The sequence below is a fragment of the Eublepharis macularius genome, chromosome 6 (assembly GCF_028583425.1).
Source record: "Eublepharis macularius isolate TG4126 chromosome 6, MPM_Emac_v1.0, whole genome shotgun sequence".
Classification (NCBI taxonomy): domain Eukaryota; kingdom Metazoa; phylum Chordata; class Lepidosauria; order Squamata; family Eublepharidae; genus Eublepharis; species Eublepharis macularius.
Window position 1 is genome coordinate 29,453,895 of NC_072795.1, and position 20,046 is coordinate 29,473,940.

General features: G+C 36.5%; 2 protein-coding genes across 10 annotated transcripts in view; one reads left to right on the forward strand and one right to left on the reverse strand.

Annotated features, from left to right (window-relative positions):
* Positions 1-10,462, reverse strand: part of SMC4 (structural maintenance of chromosomes 4) — a 71,337-nt gene extending 60,875 nt beyond the window's left edge. The window contains exons 1-5 of one of the 5 annotated variants that reach the window (XM_054983624.1): positions 10,329-10,462; positions 8,435-8,576; positions 7,179-7,357; positions 6,436-6,627; positions 4,712-4,888 (exon numbers count right to left, since the gene is read on the reverse strand). In XM_054983624.1, the coding sequence (XP_054839599.1) occupies positions 4,712-4,888; positions 6,436-6,627; positions 7,179-7,357; positions 8,435-8,564 (678 nt within the window). In that variant the 5' untranslated portion in view covers positions 8,565-8,576; positions 10,329-10,462. The other 4 variants (XM_054983622.1, XM_054983623.1, XM_054983626.1 and 1 more) reach the window with 4 other exon arrangements.
* Positions 10,463-11,050: 588 nt separating this feature from the next.
* The window catches only part of IFT80 (intraflagellar transport 80), a 112,584-nt gene continuing 103,588 nt past the window's right edge, over positions 11,051-20,046 (forward strand). For 2 of the 5 annotated variants that reach the window (XM_054982590.1, XM_054982594.1), the window contains exons 1-3: positions 11,051-11,250; positions 14,538-14,691; positions 15,567-15,684. In XM_054982590.1, the coding sequence (XP_054838565.1) occupies positions 15,653-15,684 (32 nt within the window). In that variant the 5' untranslated portion in view covers positions 11,051-11,250; positions 14,538-14,691; positions 15,567-15,652. Of the gene's footprint in view, positions 11,251-14,537; positions 14,692-15,566; positions 15,716-20,046 lie in introns of those variants that run through there. The other 3 variants (XM_054982593.1, XM_054982591.1, XM_054982598.1) reach the window with 3 other exon arrangements.

Genomic DNA, 20,046 nt, shown 5'->3' on the forward strand with positions numbered 1-20,046 from the left:
TACATATCAATCTATTCTGCTACAGAATCTTCAAAATGGGCATTCTCATCTCAAATTCATCTGTAGTTTTTCATTAAGTGTGACATATCCTCTTTCACTAGCTTTCTGACTAGTATGTATCAGTTTCAACCACCAAAGCAACCCATTTTTTTGGGTATATTGCATGTATAAACTGTAGGGCAATGCACCAAGACACCTAAAACTAGTTAAAATTAATAGCTATGTTTCATTCATGTTTTACTTATTTAATTTTTTTAAATTATTAGGTTTTTTGAAATGCAATTCTACAAATCCTCTAGTTATTCCTATTATACAACTGAAGATATAGAAACACTGGAAATAAAGGGCAAGAGACATTTAACTTTGGGCATAACACTTTACTGGGGCTGGATCTTGCTTTAATTTACCAACTCACAATATTCTCAAGTAAAATTTTTCATAGGCCATTAAAGTAATTTTGAAAAGAAACTAACATCACTGAAACTATTAAGACACATTAATAGAGTTAGTAAGTAGTATATATAGTTTTATATGCTAATCCGATTAAAAGTATAACAGTCCTCAGGAATAAATTTTTACTAAATTATATTTATTTAAGATAAGATTAGACTAACTGCATATAACAAAATATGACTTATACTAAAAGTTATTTTGCAACTGTTGACTATAGCAGATTATTACTTCAAAAGCTTTGGGCTACTGAGAAAGAAATTTGTATTATATGTGAAAATGCAAGTCCATAATTTCCAAACAAAAAACTTTAAAGAACTTTCACTTATTTAATTATACTATGAACATGCAGTCTTATTAAGATAAACTCACACCCACACCCTTCAAACTTTATCAGAATAAGAAATTCTATTTTGTTGCTAAAAACTACAGCATGTTCAAAGTAAATTCTAGTTAATTTTACATTTAAAAATAACTTAAACTTGAAGTGTGATTAATATTATATTTTAACATTATATTTAAGCACACCACTAGATTAGCAGTGCAATCCTATGGAGAGTTACTCCAATCTAAGCCCATTGAAGTCAATGGGCTTAGACTGGAGTAACTCTCCATAGGATTGCACTGTAAAAGTATGAACTGCAGGTATTGTAGGAAGGGCACATAGGAGTTAATATAAAATTTGTAGTTATGTTCAGAAATATATTTGGACATTAAAAAATATAAATTAAGCACTTACTTAGTTGACTGGGAGAAAATTAAAAATGTGCTTAGCTCTCCTACCTGAAAATTGTGGGGACGTGAAATGCTCAGTTTAGATAAATCATACGACAATTTTAAGCAGTTACTTTTCCAATTTAAAAAGCCACATGAATTGAAGTTTTTCAAATACTTAAGGACAGAATTATTCAAGAACAGGAACTAATTTCAAATTATTTAACATTACTTTTGACATCTGATTAAAAAATTAATTTAACAGGACTTGAAAATTGCTGGTTTAAATTTCTTTTCAAAGCAGGTTCATAAAAGTCCATTTGAAAATTTTTGAAAAAAATTGATTTTTCAAAAAATAACCCAGTAAACGAACTCCAAATACAAACATGTTACAGTAAAGCACAGAATTATAACTTCTGACAATGTACCCAATGACGAACACTCATAACACAATATGTTAAAAGCTGCTCTTCTATGTGATAAGGGAATCATAGGAAAAACACTCAAAATGCTGTTAACATACTGTAAATATGTTATAAAACAGCAGATGCAGTACTTGGAGCTGGGATTCAAGGATTGCACATACATGGGAGTTTTCTTCTTCGTTTATTCTCTCACAATCCTCACCATGACCCCTTAGAAGACTATCTGATGAAGACTAAGGGGTATTCCAGCATGAGATTCAGCCTAGCCATACAAAGGGCTGCAGCTGGAAAGAGGTTGGCAGCTCTTCCAGCCACAAAAAGCTCTTTCCCTTTACACCTCTTTGAATTCCAGTCAAAATTTATTATGGTCTTGATGTTGGGTGCCCAACAACTAGAAAGTCATAACAAGTTTAAGCAATCAGTCACAAGTTTCAAGATATGTCATCTCATATCTTATAAGGATATTCCATAGAACAATCTCTTTGTAGTCATTAAACAGATCTACAATATTGTGCATCCAGTGGGTTACATCTGAGAAAGATTTTCCTACTACATTCCCCATGACCCACAAAAAACTGTCGCCAAAGGTCAGGGAACCCTCTAAAGCAGCATTCTAATAGGCATGAGTACTTGCCATAAGATATAAATGAGCAGAGGGTGTTTAGTTTGAAAGTAAGTGGTCTTGCTCAGTTCTGTTGCAGTTGTTCAGAAACAGAGGCATGTACATAAAGTCCAGTTATTCAATAAAAATACACTCAAAATAATTTGGGTTCCATTATTGTTCAAGCAACCACATTAATACAGCTTGCAATAGATCATGAGCAAAGAGTTAATTCTTAAACAAACAATGTATGATGTCTAGTTCCTTAAAATAATATTACTAGTAGACTTTTAAAAGAAGTAAGTGCAGCCTTCTAGGTAGCATAAAACCACTACTTAATTGTAAATTAAGTTATTTTTAACTGTTACATAAAGCACTTAGTATGGATATTTGTTTAGGAAGCATTTGATGTACAAGTCGGAAGCCTGATTTAAAATAGGTTCTCTCTTTCTTGGTGATTTAAACTGCTTTGATTAAAATCAATCCACCTGACTTCCAGTGTACTAAATGACACCATAAAGCAAGTTTCATAGAGAATCGATCTAGTTTATTCTTGTACTTAGCTATACCACGTTTAAACTTTGAGTAGCGAAACCTAGCTACTCTAGAACAATAGAGAATAGCTTGGAAACAGCAAGGTTGAAATAGTGATATTATCTGAGTTACCAAACTAAATATAATATTTCAGTGAGTTTGTTGCTCAGGAAAAATACAATTCCTTCTAGGGAAGTGGCTTGCCAATCCCATTATGTGAGATGCCATACATCACACAGGTATATGCTAGTTAAAAATGGGACTGGTGCTTTAAAGATTATATTTCAGTTCTGCATAAACGTTGGCATTATTCACAAGACAACAATGTATTATTTAATTTGGGGCATTTTTCATGGAACTTTTCCCAGTATACCGCATACTCTTCTCATTAAGAAAATTGATATTTATGCAATTAGTATGAAGTATGAAGTAGATTGTTATAAATTTATTGTCTTAAAATTTGAGCATCAATATCATCTGTTCACTATATTTTGAAGATTCTGAGAAGTTGTGTGTGTTATACTTGCACTATTACTGCAAGTTATATTATCATCACTGCCATTATTTAAATGGATAAATGACCAAGGAAGTGAAATGCATTTTTTAAAAATAAAGAACCTTGTGTTGTGCAACATTGCAAATATTAGCACCTCTGTATTCAGATACTACCCATATTCTCAATACTTCCAGTAGTCCAATGAAGTTAAAGAAATCTGATACCTTGCACACCATTTGGTCAAGAATAGGAAGCATCACTAACAAAACAAAGCCTTGCAGTATTTGAGTATGTATGAGTCTATTCCACTTAAATACATGATTCTCGGTAAGAGTGCTTGCAGGTCAGAGCTATAAGCCTCAATTCAAAGGGCACATATCTACATAAGTAGTTCTGCACATGCCCTCTCCTTACAGCTTGTTATGCTTTCTCAGATGGCATTTCCAAAGCCTTCCTATGTTTCAGGACCAGCTTTTGGGGTTGACAAGTGTCGTTCACCACACAGCACTGTTACTAGCAAATCCTCAACACTTCCTTGTGACTGTATAACATCCTATAGGTTCTAACATAAGCGAATTCCAGGATTATAAGAAAAGCCAGGTATTTTACTTAAAAAAAAACATTTTGAAAATAGTACCTCTGAATAGTTACCATGCATGGCTTAAAGTAATGATTATTTTATAGTATGTCAGAATTAAAGATTTAATGAAATAATTCCTATTGAGTTTAAAAAACATTTTCCCCACAATGATTCTTTTGTAGGTGATTAGGGTGGTATTTTGGCCATCATGATGAAACAAAGTTAAAATTAGTATATATCAAATTACGTTAAGTTTTCCTCCAGGAAAGAGAATTGTTTGTATCACATATAAAACTTGATTTAATCAGTATGACCTATGAAAATTTGTTGTTGAACATGGCCTAAAATTTTAGACCCTGACTTCTACTGTGAAAATGTTACACAATACAATACAAGGGGGAAATTTGTTGCCTTAATTGTGCATTAGTAACTAATTCCAGATCTATCTGTACTTCTGAAGCAAGAGAAGATGCCAAAAGAGCAAGGCAATGTTTATTACAATCATTTACTTAATTCTAGTGTAGACATTACCACCATCTATATAACAGGAAAGTAACAGTGTTGCTTAATGCCTGCCACGCTTAAGCAGCACAATAATATTGGTGTTAAGATTATCTTTACTACACCAATATTTACGTGCTGCTAGGGCGGAACAAGTATAACAATGGTTCTACTCACTTCCCTATCCACAATACAACACCAGTTACCATACTAAAAACTTCAAGTGATTCTCTTCCTTAAAATTCTAAAGCAGCAAATAATGACTTGCATATTTACCATGACATACAATTCATGATGTGCTGCTAGGGTACCTTAAGGCTTCTAAGCTCAAGGGTCACCACAATACCTGGACAGATGTAATAAGAAAAACTGTATTTAGTAACAAAACAAAGCACAATTCAAAGGATTACCTGTAAAATTAAGAATCTGTTATGGTCTAGGTCAATCCCATGACTTCGGAGCAGAATCCCAACATCTTTAAACGTTGCTTTCTTCCCACTTATATGGTATGCTGAAGAATTATCTTTGTAGGCTGTTCTGGAGACACAGAAATTGCTGTTGGGAATGACTTCATAATCATCCCCTTCCTGTTTTGAAGGAAAACAAAACCAGAAAAATATTAAGCCACAGAGCTCCCCAGTTTTTAAATGCAGTTGTTTCAGCCTCACAAATGCTATTATATCCTAGTTCACACTTCTTCAGAAATCTATAGTAAGTTTGGTAACATATGTACTTTATTAATTAAGCCAGTATTTCTGTTGTTAGATATACAGAAAATACAGAACACCTCCCCATATTGTCTAAACTTTGTGGGGAAAGACTAGAATTGCCCAAAATGCAGCCTCATCCTATGCATGTACACTTGGAAGTAAATCTATTGGAGTTTAATGGGATTTACTCTCAAGCAGGTTATGCACACAATTGCAATCTTGGTCTTTTCCTACCACCGTGTGGTAGAACAGAAAACCAATAACATGAATATTTGTGTTTAAGTATTTTGAAAAGTTGAAAACGTGGGATCTTATATAGTTAATTGAAAAACAATTCAATTTAAAAAATATATTTACTAAGCCTGGTCTTAAGCAACTTTTTGCCAAACTGCACACTACATTTTGATATCCCTCCCACAAAAATAAAACACTATTTTCCCCTCAAAATCTTAAGACAAATCAGCGAAAGTGATTTATTCCAAGCATATTTTAAGAGTTTAATTTGTTCCAATAAATGTCCTATGAAAGTCAATTTTAAAAATATTAAATTATTTAAAAGTTGAAATATTAGGTATTTGACTGTACCTGTCTTACAAAAATTTATATTTTAGATTCACACAAGTTTAGTAAAATTTCAGTGATTTTTTTAAAAAAAATCAACAAACTTTTTTCCACTCAGAAGGCACCACTGCATTGGTAACAGAGAGGACACATCTAACAACCATCTCATTTCTGTTCACAAAATTTCTCCTTTCCTCCTAAAGTATATGGTCAAAAGATTTTTATCCAGCCTTTGAACTGTTCATTCCATATTGATTTACTTAAATTATTTTATTTAGTCCAGTACATTTGAATCCACCCTGTACCTCATTGACGCTTTACCAAAGCAGTCTTATTAGAAAATAAAAGAGAAATGGTTTTGAACATAATTTCAAATAGGATAGCCAATAAGGCCTGTAAATCACGTATCTCTAAATATGATATAGTGTCTGTAGGTTTATAATTTATATTAAAACCACACCAAAACATTTTTAAAGTTACCTTAATGTATATTGATACTGGAAGAATAATTTTAAAAGGCCTTTCACAGCAGTTTTATAAGTTACATATAGTTATAGCCATCTAGCTAGCTTGAACCATAAAAAAAACTTTATTTCAACAGTAATCTTGTAATAATTATATGCATATCTTGTTCAAATCTTTCTGAAGGCAAAAAAAAGTTTTACGGTGGTCCAAGTTAAAATATATCAATCTTAAATTAAAATATGAGTATTATATTCTCTTCCGTTATCAACATTTTGAAATAGATTAGAAATATTAAATATTTTTTTCATTTTACATCTACCTGAAGTCTCTCAGGAACTTAAAATATAGTAATTCATAGGACATCAAGGTTGGCGAAGCATCCCCCAACTTTAACATACCTTGTCAATGATCTTTTGAAAATGAACTTCTACAGTGCAACTCTGGATATCTTTATGTTCATCAGAATAATGAATCAGTACTGAAAGCTTTTTTGATCTTATTTTTTGTGCCCGATAACCAAACACAAAGAGCATGGAATCAATCACATTAGACTTTCCACTGCCATTTGGTCCAATAATGCATGAAAAACGCTGCATAGCAGAAAAAAATTCACTCAGATTTAAGTTATAAGAAATCATGCTTCATTACTTTGCAGACAGTTTTAAATACTGTTACACCTAGGGCAGGAAATTGTGAACTACTAGAAAGCTTAGTTTTTACAGCCAAGGGTAAAAGTACAAGCTATTCAAAGGCACATACAGTTAGCTCAAATTTCTGAAGTGTTATTCTGTGAATTATACAAAACAAAATGTATCCAGTGGACAAAATTTGACAGAGAAGTATGTTTATAGTTAGTATCACAAGCATCAAAATGTTTCAAATTATGTAAACTTTTAATATAATGTAATTCAGTCATCAATTATAATTGAGCTGATCAAATACGCAATAGAAAAAGATTTTATCCTAGCTTCATGAACACCACAGAAAGCAATATCTTGAAAAGGAAACTACAGACAATAGTGACTCTAACTCATTTCATTTTCTCCCATGTCAGTTCACAATACGTAGTTTCACTTACTTTAAGCAGCAAAGTCAGAAGAATCTTACCTCAGCTTAGAAGTAACTAAAAATACAAAGATACCTTATGAAAGGGTCCTAGAATTTGCTCCCCAGCATAAGATTTGAAGTTCTGGTTTACAATGTGAGTTATCATGAGACGAGGAGCTCCAGCTTCATTGGTCATTGCTGGAGGTGGGGGAGGAGAGATGCTACTCAAAATCTCTTCTAAACTTCGATTGTCAGCTACTCCGTCTGACACTGCTAGAGATATCCAAACACAAACAGAATCACTCACTTAATGACCTCAAACAATCTTAAATGTCTAAGTTAAGATCAAAACTGGCAGAACCTAAGAATCTTTTCTTATACAAGCACTACTATACAAGAACAATTTCATTTCTACTCATAGGCTGAAATATCCTGAAAAAAGTCTAGAATACACCTTTTCTATTTAGTAGTGGACAGTCTACCCTAAATGAGCTGTACTCTAAGACCAGCCCAACACTTTTCAAAATGATATGCTGCTCAAATAGACTCTATCAACAAATCCAAGAAAACAGGCAAACCTTCATGCGATCTTGCTTTCTCAGGCATGCTCAGAGCTTACGTACACTGTTAAGGAGGTGGTCTGGGGATCGCTGCACAATGCCCTGCAAGCTCTGACAGCAGGAGCACTATTTCTCAAAGACAGGAAGTTTGTCACACAAAAAAAAGGCTACCCACTTAAATTTCAACTAGAGTTAGAACCGTTTTTTTTCTTTTTAACTCCTTGAGACAAGTTCTTTGAACAATGTCTGTTATCACTTTCCAGAAATTAATCCTCTCACCAATAAAAATCTACATTTCTTCTTGTTAACTGTATCATGCTTCCTATTGCCTATTTATGCAGACATTTTCAGTACAAACTGTACAGCTCACACATGCTTAAGATATAAGCAGTAATTGCCAAAAAAACTCACAAACCACAAGTAGCTACTTTCACACCACCTCAAAATTATTTCTGTTTAAATTATTGGTTGGTGTTCTGGCATAATGTAAGACGTATGGACTGAACACCAGGAATAAGTAACATTGGCTTGGTTTGAAATAAAGACACAGTCTTTGACGCCATTTTCACACAAAACATTTCCAATAAACAAGTCAACCTTTGCCAAGTAAATACGTAAAATAGGGCTTGTGTTGGTATGAAATGAAGACACTACTTTTGAAATCATTTTCACAGAAAAACTTTACAATTAATAATGAAATCTTCATAGAGTACAGCTAAGCTGCCTTAACTTTAGGCACCTCTGCAGCCAAGTTTTTAAGCCAAATATATCAGGATGATAAGAGACTGACCTTGCTGAAGTACTTCAGTGATGTGTGCTCTGGCTTCTTTTTCAGCTTCCCCATCATTGGAGGACTCCTCCAAGGACTCATTGCCTCCGTGATGGGCTGCCGTAGATATTTTAGTTCTTTTCTTTGGCATGATTTCTGTTGGCTGTTCCAATTCCAAAAAACCAAACTACAAAAGAACTTATCTTCTCTGCTAACACAAATAAGAAAACCCCATGACCCAAATATTGGGCATAGTGCTGTTTGCCCAATGTCTAATAAGCTAAAATTTAGATGATACTTTGCAATTTGGCAAAGTATCATCATGACAAATATGCATTATACTGTCTCCCCTAACAGACTCGAACACTCTATTTTTCAATTTAAAAACAAATACCTCCATTACACTTGTCCTAGTGTATTAAAAACTAGCAAAATTAAGCACCTCAGTAATTAACTAGTAGTGTCAGGTGCAAACTGCTTATGGAAACTACGGGAATACATAAGTGTTTCATCTGAATTTTGAAAAATAATTTCCTTTATGCTTAAGATCCTGAAACAGTCCAAATACTTTTTCTCATCAGTGTGCATGCCCATTATCTTATTTTTGAAAAGTAACTGTAACTGATTAAGGTAGCTTATTTTTTTAAATTAATGCCTGATTAGAAAATAATTCAGCATGAAGTCCCACAACTTGGTACATAAAAATACTACTAAGAATAAAAGATGAAAAGCAAACAGGGTATAAGGAGCTAGAACCTAAACTGTGAGATCTGAGCAGATAATGATCTTGATGTTAGCCAATTTCTCCTGATCAAGATTTTTAAAATATTACTGTTAGAACTCTTTGAATGACTGATGCCAGATTTTTAAATAAGTCTGACTCTATGTCCAGTAATCTGAAAATTTTGTATTAGTCTCCCTCATTGGGAGCAGGGAAGGCTTATTAACAGAACTTTTTAAAAAAGCCTATGGTACAGTTCCAAATGTATTGGAAAGATTCTGACATTTATAGTCTCCAGAGTCCAAAGGAATCTAAAGAAGAGGTCCAAAAGAAGTCCAAATGAGAGGACCAGTTTGATTTTTAAAATTAAAAGCAGTTAGGCAACAATCATTTTGCTTTTGTGTACATTATCTGAGAATTATAGGAAAAAATTAAGCTTCCTCATAGATGAATCAGACTTTTACTTAATGACTATACATCTATCACCTCCTCTCCACTCCCTTCCCTTTCATAGTTGACATCTAAGTCAAGGGGGTCAAATTAGTGATGTTTTGCTAAAAGCCCTTACAGACCTACTGCCAAATATCACTCATCAGGTCAGGGTCGCGAAACCAAGCCTCTGTTGTAAACTGAATACCCAAGATTTTTTTTAAAAAATCAAGAACGTATTAGAAACCGCCTCCCCTAAACTTTGACGTGAGCATGCTTTTCCATCGTTCTTAACTGCCACAGCAAAAACAGCGAACGTTACGTTTTAAAAGCAGTACTTCACCGCTTCAACGGCTAAGAATATCAAGAAAAGGTCACACCACTTATTTTTTAGAGGGGGGGAAATAAACAACGTAATCTTGACAGCCTGCCCCGTTAAAAATTGTGCAGACATCAAAATGAGGGGGCTGAGTTGGCATTTCGTCGCTTGCAACGGAAATCGCCTCCCACCCTACCCTACCCCCTCAAAGGAAAGGGGGGGAAAGGAAAGGCGGCCAGCTGAAGATGAAATTAAGACTGCCGCCTCTCCCCGACCCCGGGGTAAATAGTGGGGATTTTCCCCCTTCCTTGTGACCCCAATGAATTTATTACTCTCACCACAGAGAAGGACATAATGGGAAAGGAGGAGTCTCATCCACCGGTCTAAAGCTTCCCAAATCTCTCCTCAGGCAAAAGCAGGAGCGAGCAATCCACAGATCTGCTTACCAGGCAATGTACACTTCTCCCAACAAGGAACAACTCTCTAGTGCGCGCGGCAAGGCAAGTCTCGGAGCGGCAGCAGCGGCCAGATCGCTAGAAATCCCCGCTTCCTGCCTGCAGCCTTGGCGGCTTCTACACTCGAAAATGGCGCCCAAACGCCAAACTCGAAATGAAATTCGTTAGAAACGCGCAAAGCATGCTGGGGGAATAAAGGGGCCGGCCTCCCACAGGTTTGAAAGGAGAGAGAGAAAAAAATCTCTCGTGCCGCCATCTTGTTTTCCGTTATTTAGCGGAAAGATTTTCTGAGAATATTTTCAAGTTCCTCAGCGGTTTTTTTTTTTTTAAAGTGACGTTAATGATTACGAGAATGAAGTATCATGTTTGAAAATACAAAAAAAACCACTCGAGAGGACGAAGCGGGAGCGGGCGGGGAGACGGAGCGCCCTTTGGTGGGTGCGCGGGCAGGTTGCGTTGCCTAGCAACAGGCTTAAGAAGAAACAGGGTAGCAAAAAGAAGAAACTAGTTTTTTAAAAAAAATTATTTGTTTACTAAAAAGAGAACAAATGTTAAAAGTGGGTATTTCGGTATGACAAGTTTGACAGAACAGCTGCTTGACGTCAGGGCTGGCGTCACGGGCTTGGGAGGTGTCTGTGAGCTGGAAAGAAAAGTAATGAAACCTCGCGGAGGAGGAGGAGGAGGAAGAAGAAGAAGGTGGCTTGGGGTTAGAAATAGGAAATCTCGCGGGAAGTAGCTATAGAGACGGAACGGCTTCCCTCTTACGGTTGACAACAGAGCGGAGGAGTAAAACGCCGCGAGCGAGTTTCTTATGTGGCGAATGGGGGAGTCGCCTGGAATACCTGACCCTTAGTCCGACCCTCCTGCTCGGAGCAAGTCCTGCTCTCTGCCCGGCGCCCCCAAATTTCAGAAGGTAAAGACTGTGCTCTTCTAGTTGGGCGCTCGCCTGAGGAAGGTAAAATAAAGCAGGGAATAGCTGAGGGAATAGCTGTAATTTAATGAGGAGGGGTGCCTGAGATTGAAGAGGGTTCTACATTTGCAAACCAGAGTAAAACAGAAGTTTAGGACCACCTTAAAATAAAGCTGCCAACATCACATTCCAGTACTTTGCTTCTGTTTTATTTTGTTTCAAGTAGATAGTTGTGTTCGTCTGCAGTAGAACAGCGTGATGTGAGTCCAGCGGCAGAGATCAACAAGATTTTCAGGGTATGAGCTTTCGAGAGTCAAAGCTGCCTTCTTCAGATATCCTGAAAATCTTGATTTGGGTCCAGTAGCACCTTAAATGACCAACTAGATTTCCAAGGTATGGGCTTTTGAGAGTCAAAGTTGTCTTTGTCAGATAAAATCTTCTTGGTCTCTAATGTGCCACTGTTTGCATATTATATATTGATGCAACAGACTAACACTGCTTCCCTTCTGGTGTAAGTGCTGAACCAGAACAGCTTTGCTGCATTTGTGCAAGTCTGCTGGGCTGAATCTGCCAAATCTGAGACTGAGAAAGTTGAAAGTAGTATGAGAGTAGCATCCTTGCCTTTTGTGTGTCTGCAAGAAAGGTGGGATGGTGATAACGTAAACAAATGTACACAGAGATTACTGTCATTTCTACTGTGTTTGAAGCATGGCCTCTCCCAACAATCTGTTTTTCAGAAATAAGAGAGGATGGGGCTGCAAACAACAGCCAAGACTGCCTCTACCATGAAAGTTTCTTTATGAACCTGTGGTCCTATTTAACATAATGTGATCCTATGTAGAGTTATTCCTGACTAATCCCTCTTATTGCAATGAATTTAGACTGTAGTAACCACACGTAGAATTATGTTCTTAGTTGGGAAATAAGATCCATTGAATTAAGTAGGTTTCACTGCGGCGTAAACATGTGCCATAGAAAAGGAATACCATCTCCTTTCAGACTAAAACATCTCTTCAGTGCATTTAGGAAAATTTCTTCACATAATCAGAGTAGCTTCCAAAGCCCTGGACTGTATTGGCAGTTTGTGCTATGGTGCTTGTTGAGTTCAGGATTATGATAAATAGAATTCCATGATACATATGGACCTAATCCTGTTGACAGAAAGTCGAACGAGGGGACATGTCAAGTATCTATATTGTTTGTGCTTACAAATCGGACATTGGTGTTCCAGACTGTTCCTGGATTGTTGTGCATATAGGTATCTGACTTGCAAGTAGTCATAGCTGATGCAAATGTGCAGGTGTGCTCTTTTGAACAAAAACCACACCTGAGGAGTTGTGCAGTTAGTGCTAAAATGTTTCCTGAAGATGCATTAGAATCAAATAAGAAATTAGGAGCTGCAAATAGGTACTGGGAACTATCTACTACCTCCTGCATTTATGTGATTCTTATATCCAAAAGGCCTTAAATCATTGTTTGTAGCAGAGAAAGCAGGGCATTTCAAAAGGCAGATCCCAACAGCAGGTCTTAACATACAATTTAATATTATATCATAAAATGAGATACTGTACTTTATGTCAGGACAGATTCAACAGCCTGTAATCACATGTTTGCTCAAGGCTATAATCAGGAATGCCAACTATGGTTTAGTTAAATTTCATTATGCACTAGTAGACATGGTTTTGTGATCACAGTAGCAGTGGTCTGGGTCTTGATGAGGCAGACTCCCTCCACACACACACATTTGCAGTAGTTTTTGTTTCTAAAATGGGGATCATATTCATCTTAGTGTTTATGTCAGTTACCAATATCAACAAGAACAACATCATTATCATTTTTGCTGGTTATTCTTGATTAATCTGAAATGACAGAAGGAATGACATGCTCTTTAGCTGTGCACACAAATTGTTCAGCAGTAGAAGTGAGCAAAAATAAACAACTGAACACTGGCTAGTTTCTGGTGGATATTTCGTGTGTACTGCTAGCTGTGATTTCTCCGAAGACTACTGTACAGGATGGCTCTTCTTCTGCTCTAGCAAGGCATTGTTTTTCTTAAAGCGTATATATTCAAGATCATGATGCAGATTAATTATACTGTAATAAGTAAGAGAACCTTAGTATGCACTCTTGCTTTACAAAATTAAAACACACCAATCAGCCTTGTGGATTCTGGCCAAGGGAGGGAGAGTAGGCAACACAAGTCTGAAATTTCTCTTTAACACTACTTTTATAGATATATGCTACATAATCAAGATCAGTTGACAGATTTACTCCTTAAAAAACTATGACCCATTTTTATACTTGCAATAAAGATTTTTAATACAATAAGGTTAAATGATGCAGCCCCACCTCCTTACTTCCAATGTATGCCTAGAAAAGGATTGTGGATTCCCCTTCACATTGGTGGTTGTGATTATGTAACAAAAATGTAATTATTCCAGATTAATATGAGTGATTAATTGTTGTATATGTATCTAGCATTAAAAGGTTCTTTAGGGCCAGTTCTGTATCAAAAATATCCGCAGATACCTGTTGTTCTGTGTGTTGATATTCTGCATGCCCATTTCCATGTTCTTCAGAGACGATTTAATTAAACTACTATGATTATTTCACACTGTGGACATTATTCTGATGTGTTTACATCAACAGAAATTTTGCCCCTTATTTCTGAAAAAATGTCTATTGCACTTGAGGAATTTCCAACAAAATAAACAGAAAAATAATGCTAATAGCAACATAATTTTAAAATTAGTCATATAGATAATAAATAACAAAAGGCACTTTCATAGTACCCATACTAGAAGATCCCATAAACAACTTCATAAAATGAGAAAGCCAGAATTGTGGTGAAAATGAAGCCTTATCTGACTAACCAATTCTTAAAATAGTTTTATTTCTAAACAATGGGTTATGTAAAGCTTGTAGATGGTCCATAGGATTGCTGGCATGGGGCCACTGACACAAAATGCTACAGGTGAATGATTTGAACTTGATGAATGAACAGCTGGTTGCTTTTAAAATATGTTTTAGAGAACTTATTAAAATTGATGCCTGCTGGCACGTGTGGTAAGAAGATAGATGCTGGCTGCATGCTTTGCAAAAGGAGGAGAATGGACTCTGTTGCCTGCCAAGGAGAGGAAAATCTCAAAGGCCAGCATCCCAAACATAACCCTGTGTGTACTTACAGTCCTCACATTCACATGGACAACCTGGATGTTCCTATAGGGAAGAAGTTTAACTTAGCAAGACTTGTAAATATGACAGTAATTGGAACTCATTTTATTTTAAAGAGGAAGAAAAAAAATCCATTCGTGTAAATGTATGATCTCTTTTTCACGGCTCCTGAAAGAATGAAATAACCTTTTTTCTGTTGATATGAAGATGATTTTTCAAGAAAAGGAAACTTCTAAGCTACTTTGGATTCCTATTGGAGAGAGAGGCTGGGTATACATTTTATTTATTTATTTAAATTTTTTAAATTGAGGTTAAATAAATTGATATAATTTGTCTAAATGTAAACAATGTAATATTTAAGTGAATATGTATCTTTCTGATCTAATTCATAAATAATAAAATATCTAAATGCATTAGCCTGCACCTGAGCAAACTGCTGATTATCCTTTTATTAATGTAAATGCATTTGGTGTACTTTATATCAGACTGAAGCATACTGTTTTTGAACAATGCAATATCCAAAATCAGGTTTTTATAGATACTCGTCTCTTCACAGAATAGGATTGAAAACAATTCTATTATTCCCAAAGTAGAGATCATTTGAATGTTTAAAAAGAAATCTTGCCTCATTGTGGGGGCAGAGGGGGAGGCAGGGAGTTCACAGAATATACAATTAGTACCCTGGGGCAAAGTTCTGTGAGTGTAAAGGTTATATCTACTTAAGACCTTGAATGAACCTCTACATAGTAACTATTTAGCGGGTTGTAGTATCTGTGTTGCAGGAATCTCAAAAGGCTAAAGGGCATATGTTGTGAATAATGGAATATTCTCTCATGAATACACAAGTGTCCATTAATGAACATTAATGGGAGTTATGGCTATTGAAGAAGTATTCTGAAGTCCATTATTTCTGCAGAATCTTTTAAAAACTTTTTATTTCCTGCAGGTAGTGCATGTTTTACTTGCTATTTTGCATTTAATGGCAAAGGGTCAATCCTAAATTGTCAGTCTTTGTTGAGGAAGTCGTTTTCTTATCCATTTTATGAAAGAATGTATGTGCATATTGCATCGCAAGTTTGAATACTAATTAAAATGCGGGTATTGACATTTCTTTTCTAATACAGATTATACTTTTAATATTACAGGTGTAACCTGTGCAGCACAAGAAAAATCTTTTCTTTTTAAATCAGTGTGTCAAGCTGGATTATCAGCAGCAGAAAATTTAATCATCATGAGATTAAAGACATCTCTCTTGAAGGAACCAAAACATATCCTTTGTCTTGTAAACAACTTTGTAAGTGTAGCTGATAATATTCTAATGTTGCTCAATGTTTGTAGCAGAGTACGTATTTTCTTTTTCACAAAGTATCAAATATTCATCTGTATAAGCAATTCATATGAAAAAATAGGTTCTCCACACACTTTTAAAAATTGAGATTTTTGCTTTTTTCTAGAACGTTAACAACTCAAGTCCTGCCAGTCACAATGTACATAATACACTGGGTTTATTATTTTTCTACAAGCCACTCAAAAGGCAGTATCATTGGACCATTAGACAAGGATATTGATGCTGCCGTGTCACAGACCCTGCAATAGTACATTTGTGTCTCCAGGAGTTAGCAATTTAAAAGTTTTAATGGCAATTTTGGAACCTAACTGGCAAACCAAAAATTGTAGTTTGCGTAACCGCAGCTAAATAAAGTTGTCAGATTGTGTTGATCCATCTAATTTAATGAGAGTGATTTTTAAGGAGAAGCATTACAGCCAAAATCCAATATGCAGGGCACATTTGAACCCAATGCACCTTTATGCAGCCTCAGTATCAAAAATAGGCTTCAAGCCTCATATTCTGAAGTAATCCTAATTTCATGTACTCTACTTTGTTTAAGGTAGTTTGAAGATTGTTGTGTTATATTCTTATACTGTGAAGCAGAACTACTTCAGAAGGCACTTCCAGTTGTTGGAGGAGAAAGGGATCATATCTTATATCCAGTTGTATTAATTTGCCCACATTAGGTATTTATACTAAGGGTGTGTGATCCAAATCCAGGAACTGGGTAAACAGAATGGATTTTTGCTGATCCAGCTAAATCTGACTTTCCTGGATCAAATTATAGAATCCCAGATCTGATCCGTGCCCTGGTTCAAAACTTCCAGATAATAATAGCAATAGTAATAATGATAACAACAACAGTGTGCTTATATACTTCCCTTCTGGACAGATTAGTGCCACATTCAGAGCAGTGAACAAAGTCAGTGTTATTATCCGCACAATACAGCTGGGGAGCTGGGGCTGAGAGGAGTGGCCACCTGAAGAGTTCATGGCAATAGTGGAAGCTGAACAAGCAGAATGCCGATCTGCTGTCTAGCGACTATGCTACTCTATGCTGACCATTGTGCTACAGCAGGTAACTCTGGGTTAATCCCAATAATTCCAGGAAACACAGCTTTAGCCTTGACTGGCCGTTTCCCTGTCTTCTCTGTGTTTTTTTCCAAGAAAGGAGGGGCAGGAGGGAGTGGCCAATCTACACAGGAGCTCTCTTTGTCTACCTGCCTTCTCTGAGTGACACTCAGTTGGGCTAAGTTACAACAATGCATCTTGCTTCAGTTTGGTTTGGGTAGAATTCTCTTTTTTGGCATGACTCTCTGGTTTGATGTTGGTCCCTTTGCTTCAGTTTGGTTTTGGGGGGATTCCATTCCCTTTCTTCAGTTTGGCTCTATTGGGCTTTCTCTGGTTGAGCTTGCATTTGGGAGTGTGCCTTTACCAGTGGCTGTCTTGCTTCTGTGTGTTTTGGCCTGAGAGCCAGTTTGGAAATTTTCCCACAGTAGGAAACAATGGGGGCAGCTTGTTCAGGGGGCACTTTGGGTTTGGAGGGACTTTAATTTGGTTCTGTTGAGCTTCCTCCTGTATTTGGGATTGTGCCTTTGGCTCCTTGCAGCCTTGTCCCTGTGTGTTTCTTCCTGAGAGCCTACTTGGAAATGTTTCCCCCATAGGAAACAATGGAGAGTGGCTGAGCAGCTTGTCCAGGGGGTACTTGGCTTTCTCTGGGTTGAGCTTGCATTTGGGAGTGTGCCAGTGGCAGTCTTGCCTGTGTGTTTCTGCTTCAGAGCTTCCTTTGAAATGTTTCCCTCATAGGAAACAATGGAGAGTGGCTGGGGTGCTTTCTTCAGGGGTCCATAGAAACTTCTGGAAACTTTAGTGGACAATCGGGAGTCGGTTCCCTGAAAATTTGGTGAAGTTTGCTTGATAGCCCCCAGATATTTTTCCCCATATGGAATAATGGCTTGATAAATTTTGGATTATCTAATCTTTCTGAACCAGATTAGAGATTTTTCAGGGCTCCCTCAAATCCTGATCTAGACTTCCTGGATTTTTTTGTGCACACCCATAATTTATTGTATCTTCTTCTTTACAGGCTATTTGGGCCTACAATTTTTTATTAATCTTGCTATCCCAAGATTGAACTGAGCCACCCATGTGATACCATGTATGTTAATAAGTTCCCTTTAGTAGTATTATATTATACTACATGCTGTTATGGATTTTATGGATTTAAAGATCTTGATGGAGTTTTGTCAATTTTGGTTTAAATTTTATGATGTAGTAATTTGTATTAATAATATTGTACTTTTCTTGTTATTTGCTATGGCTGTGCTGAAGCAAAAAAGTATTGATTGATACCATGTATGTTTACAAGGAGTAGTCCCTGTTGACCAAAGAGGGATTACTTATAAGTATTCATGCATGGAATTGCACTGATCGGGTTTTTTGTTTGTATTATTTTGCTTAAATTAGGAAGGCTAACTTAAAAAATTTCAGACGGATGTAATAGTGGAAAAAGAATTTACCCACGCTTTGATTTCCTTTCTTTTTACATGTACTCATGGCACTGGCCCTGCAGCTTTTTTGTTCACAAAGAAAAGTTTCTGATGATAAAATTAACTGATATTTCTCAAATGCAGTTTCTCAATTGCTCTGGCTCTGAAATCTAAACTTGTCACTACCTTTATATAAGCATCCCTTCTCCCCTGCTTTTCTGTTCTCCTGTCTTTTGAACAGGTATGCATCTGAATGTTTTTTTCAGGCTTTTGATTGATGTGGGGAGTTTTTTACTAAGCGATTTTTTTTCTGAATACCAAGGGAGTCCCTCAAGTACTCATTTACTTCAGCTTTTCCTAGGTTGTGCCAAGCCTTCTGCCACCTCTGTGATAGGTTAAAAACCCCTTTTGTGTCTGTCTAAGGCTAGAAAATCTTGGGGTCATAGATATCAGTTCATCATAATTCACTCTAATAGCAAGCTTCATGGTTGTTATTTGCGTGAATTATGATGAGAGTCTCATATTAAGCACCTCTTTTGTTCATCAGCTCCATTTGTGATATGCCTTGAGTCTCAGTGAGAAAGGCGGACTATAAATAACGTTGTTGCTCTTGTTGTTATATTAAATGAGAGGCTTTGTTTAGCCACCATGTTGTGAGGGCTGGTGTGGTGTAATGGTTAGAGTGCTGGACTGAGATGTGGGACAACCAGGTTTGAATCCTTTGCTCAACCATGGAAGCTTGTCAGATGACCTTGGGCCTGTCATAATCTCTTGTCCTAACCTATCCTCACAAGGTTGTTGTGAGTATTAAGTGCAGGAGGTGGATACAATGTGAAAACCTGCTTTGGAAAATAAAGAAAATCTAACTATGTTTTATAGATCAAGAGCTTTCCATGAGCTCACAGACTTGCTCTTTCTTCTTTCTTGTGGATTCCCTCCCTTCTTCCTTTTTTTGTTTGTTTTTGGTGAAGATTATACTTTGCTTTGATGTCCAGAATGAGAAGCTGCTGTTAGTACTAACTATGACCGTCTTGAGACAGTGAGGTGCAAGCCCACTTTCAGTCATGTTTCAAATCCTGTTTTGAAAGCAGTTCCATGTTTGCCCATTTTAGGCATTGTAGCAAACCCATTGGCATCCTAAGCACTGTTTCATCCTTCTGAGTCCACTGAAGTCAATGAGCTTAAAAGGATGTAGCTTAGGATTCCACTGCTTGGTTGCTGAAAGCAGGGAAAGAGAAGATGGAGTCCCCACAAGATGGAATGTGAATCCATTGTGTGTGTCGGGGTCAGAATGTGACATTTGAAATGAATATATCTTCCTTTCTGGCATCTTGATTTTCTGTATGTTAGAAATATGTATCCAAGGCTGTGCAAATGCATTTCAGGTAGCTAAGAGCCCTTTAGAAGTTCAGAGGCAGCATTGTTTCACTCCTTGTTAAAGGCCAAGGAGTTAGATCTTTGTTACCATGTTTCCTCTTAATTAGTGCAAAGATAGAATGTCTGTTGAATTTGATTTGGCAGTTTGTCCCTAGTCATAATATTACTTTTAAAAATGAGCAGTTTGTTTCAAAAGAGCCAATGTAGTATATTGATTAGAATATTCTACTAGAATTGAGAAATCTGAAGTTGAAATTACTGCTCTGTAATCAAACTCACTGGGCGACTTTGGGCTGGTCACTCTTGGTCTAACCTAACTCAGAGGTTTTGTTGTAGGGACAAAATGGAGGAGGAGAATACTTTGAAACAGATCAGTATAAATATGTATGACATCCCTCTGGGAAAAAGTTGGGTGACAAAACGACACTC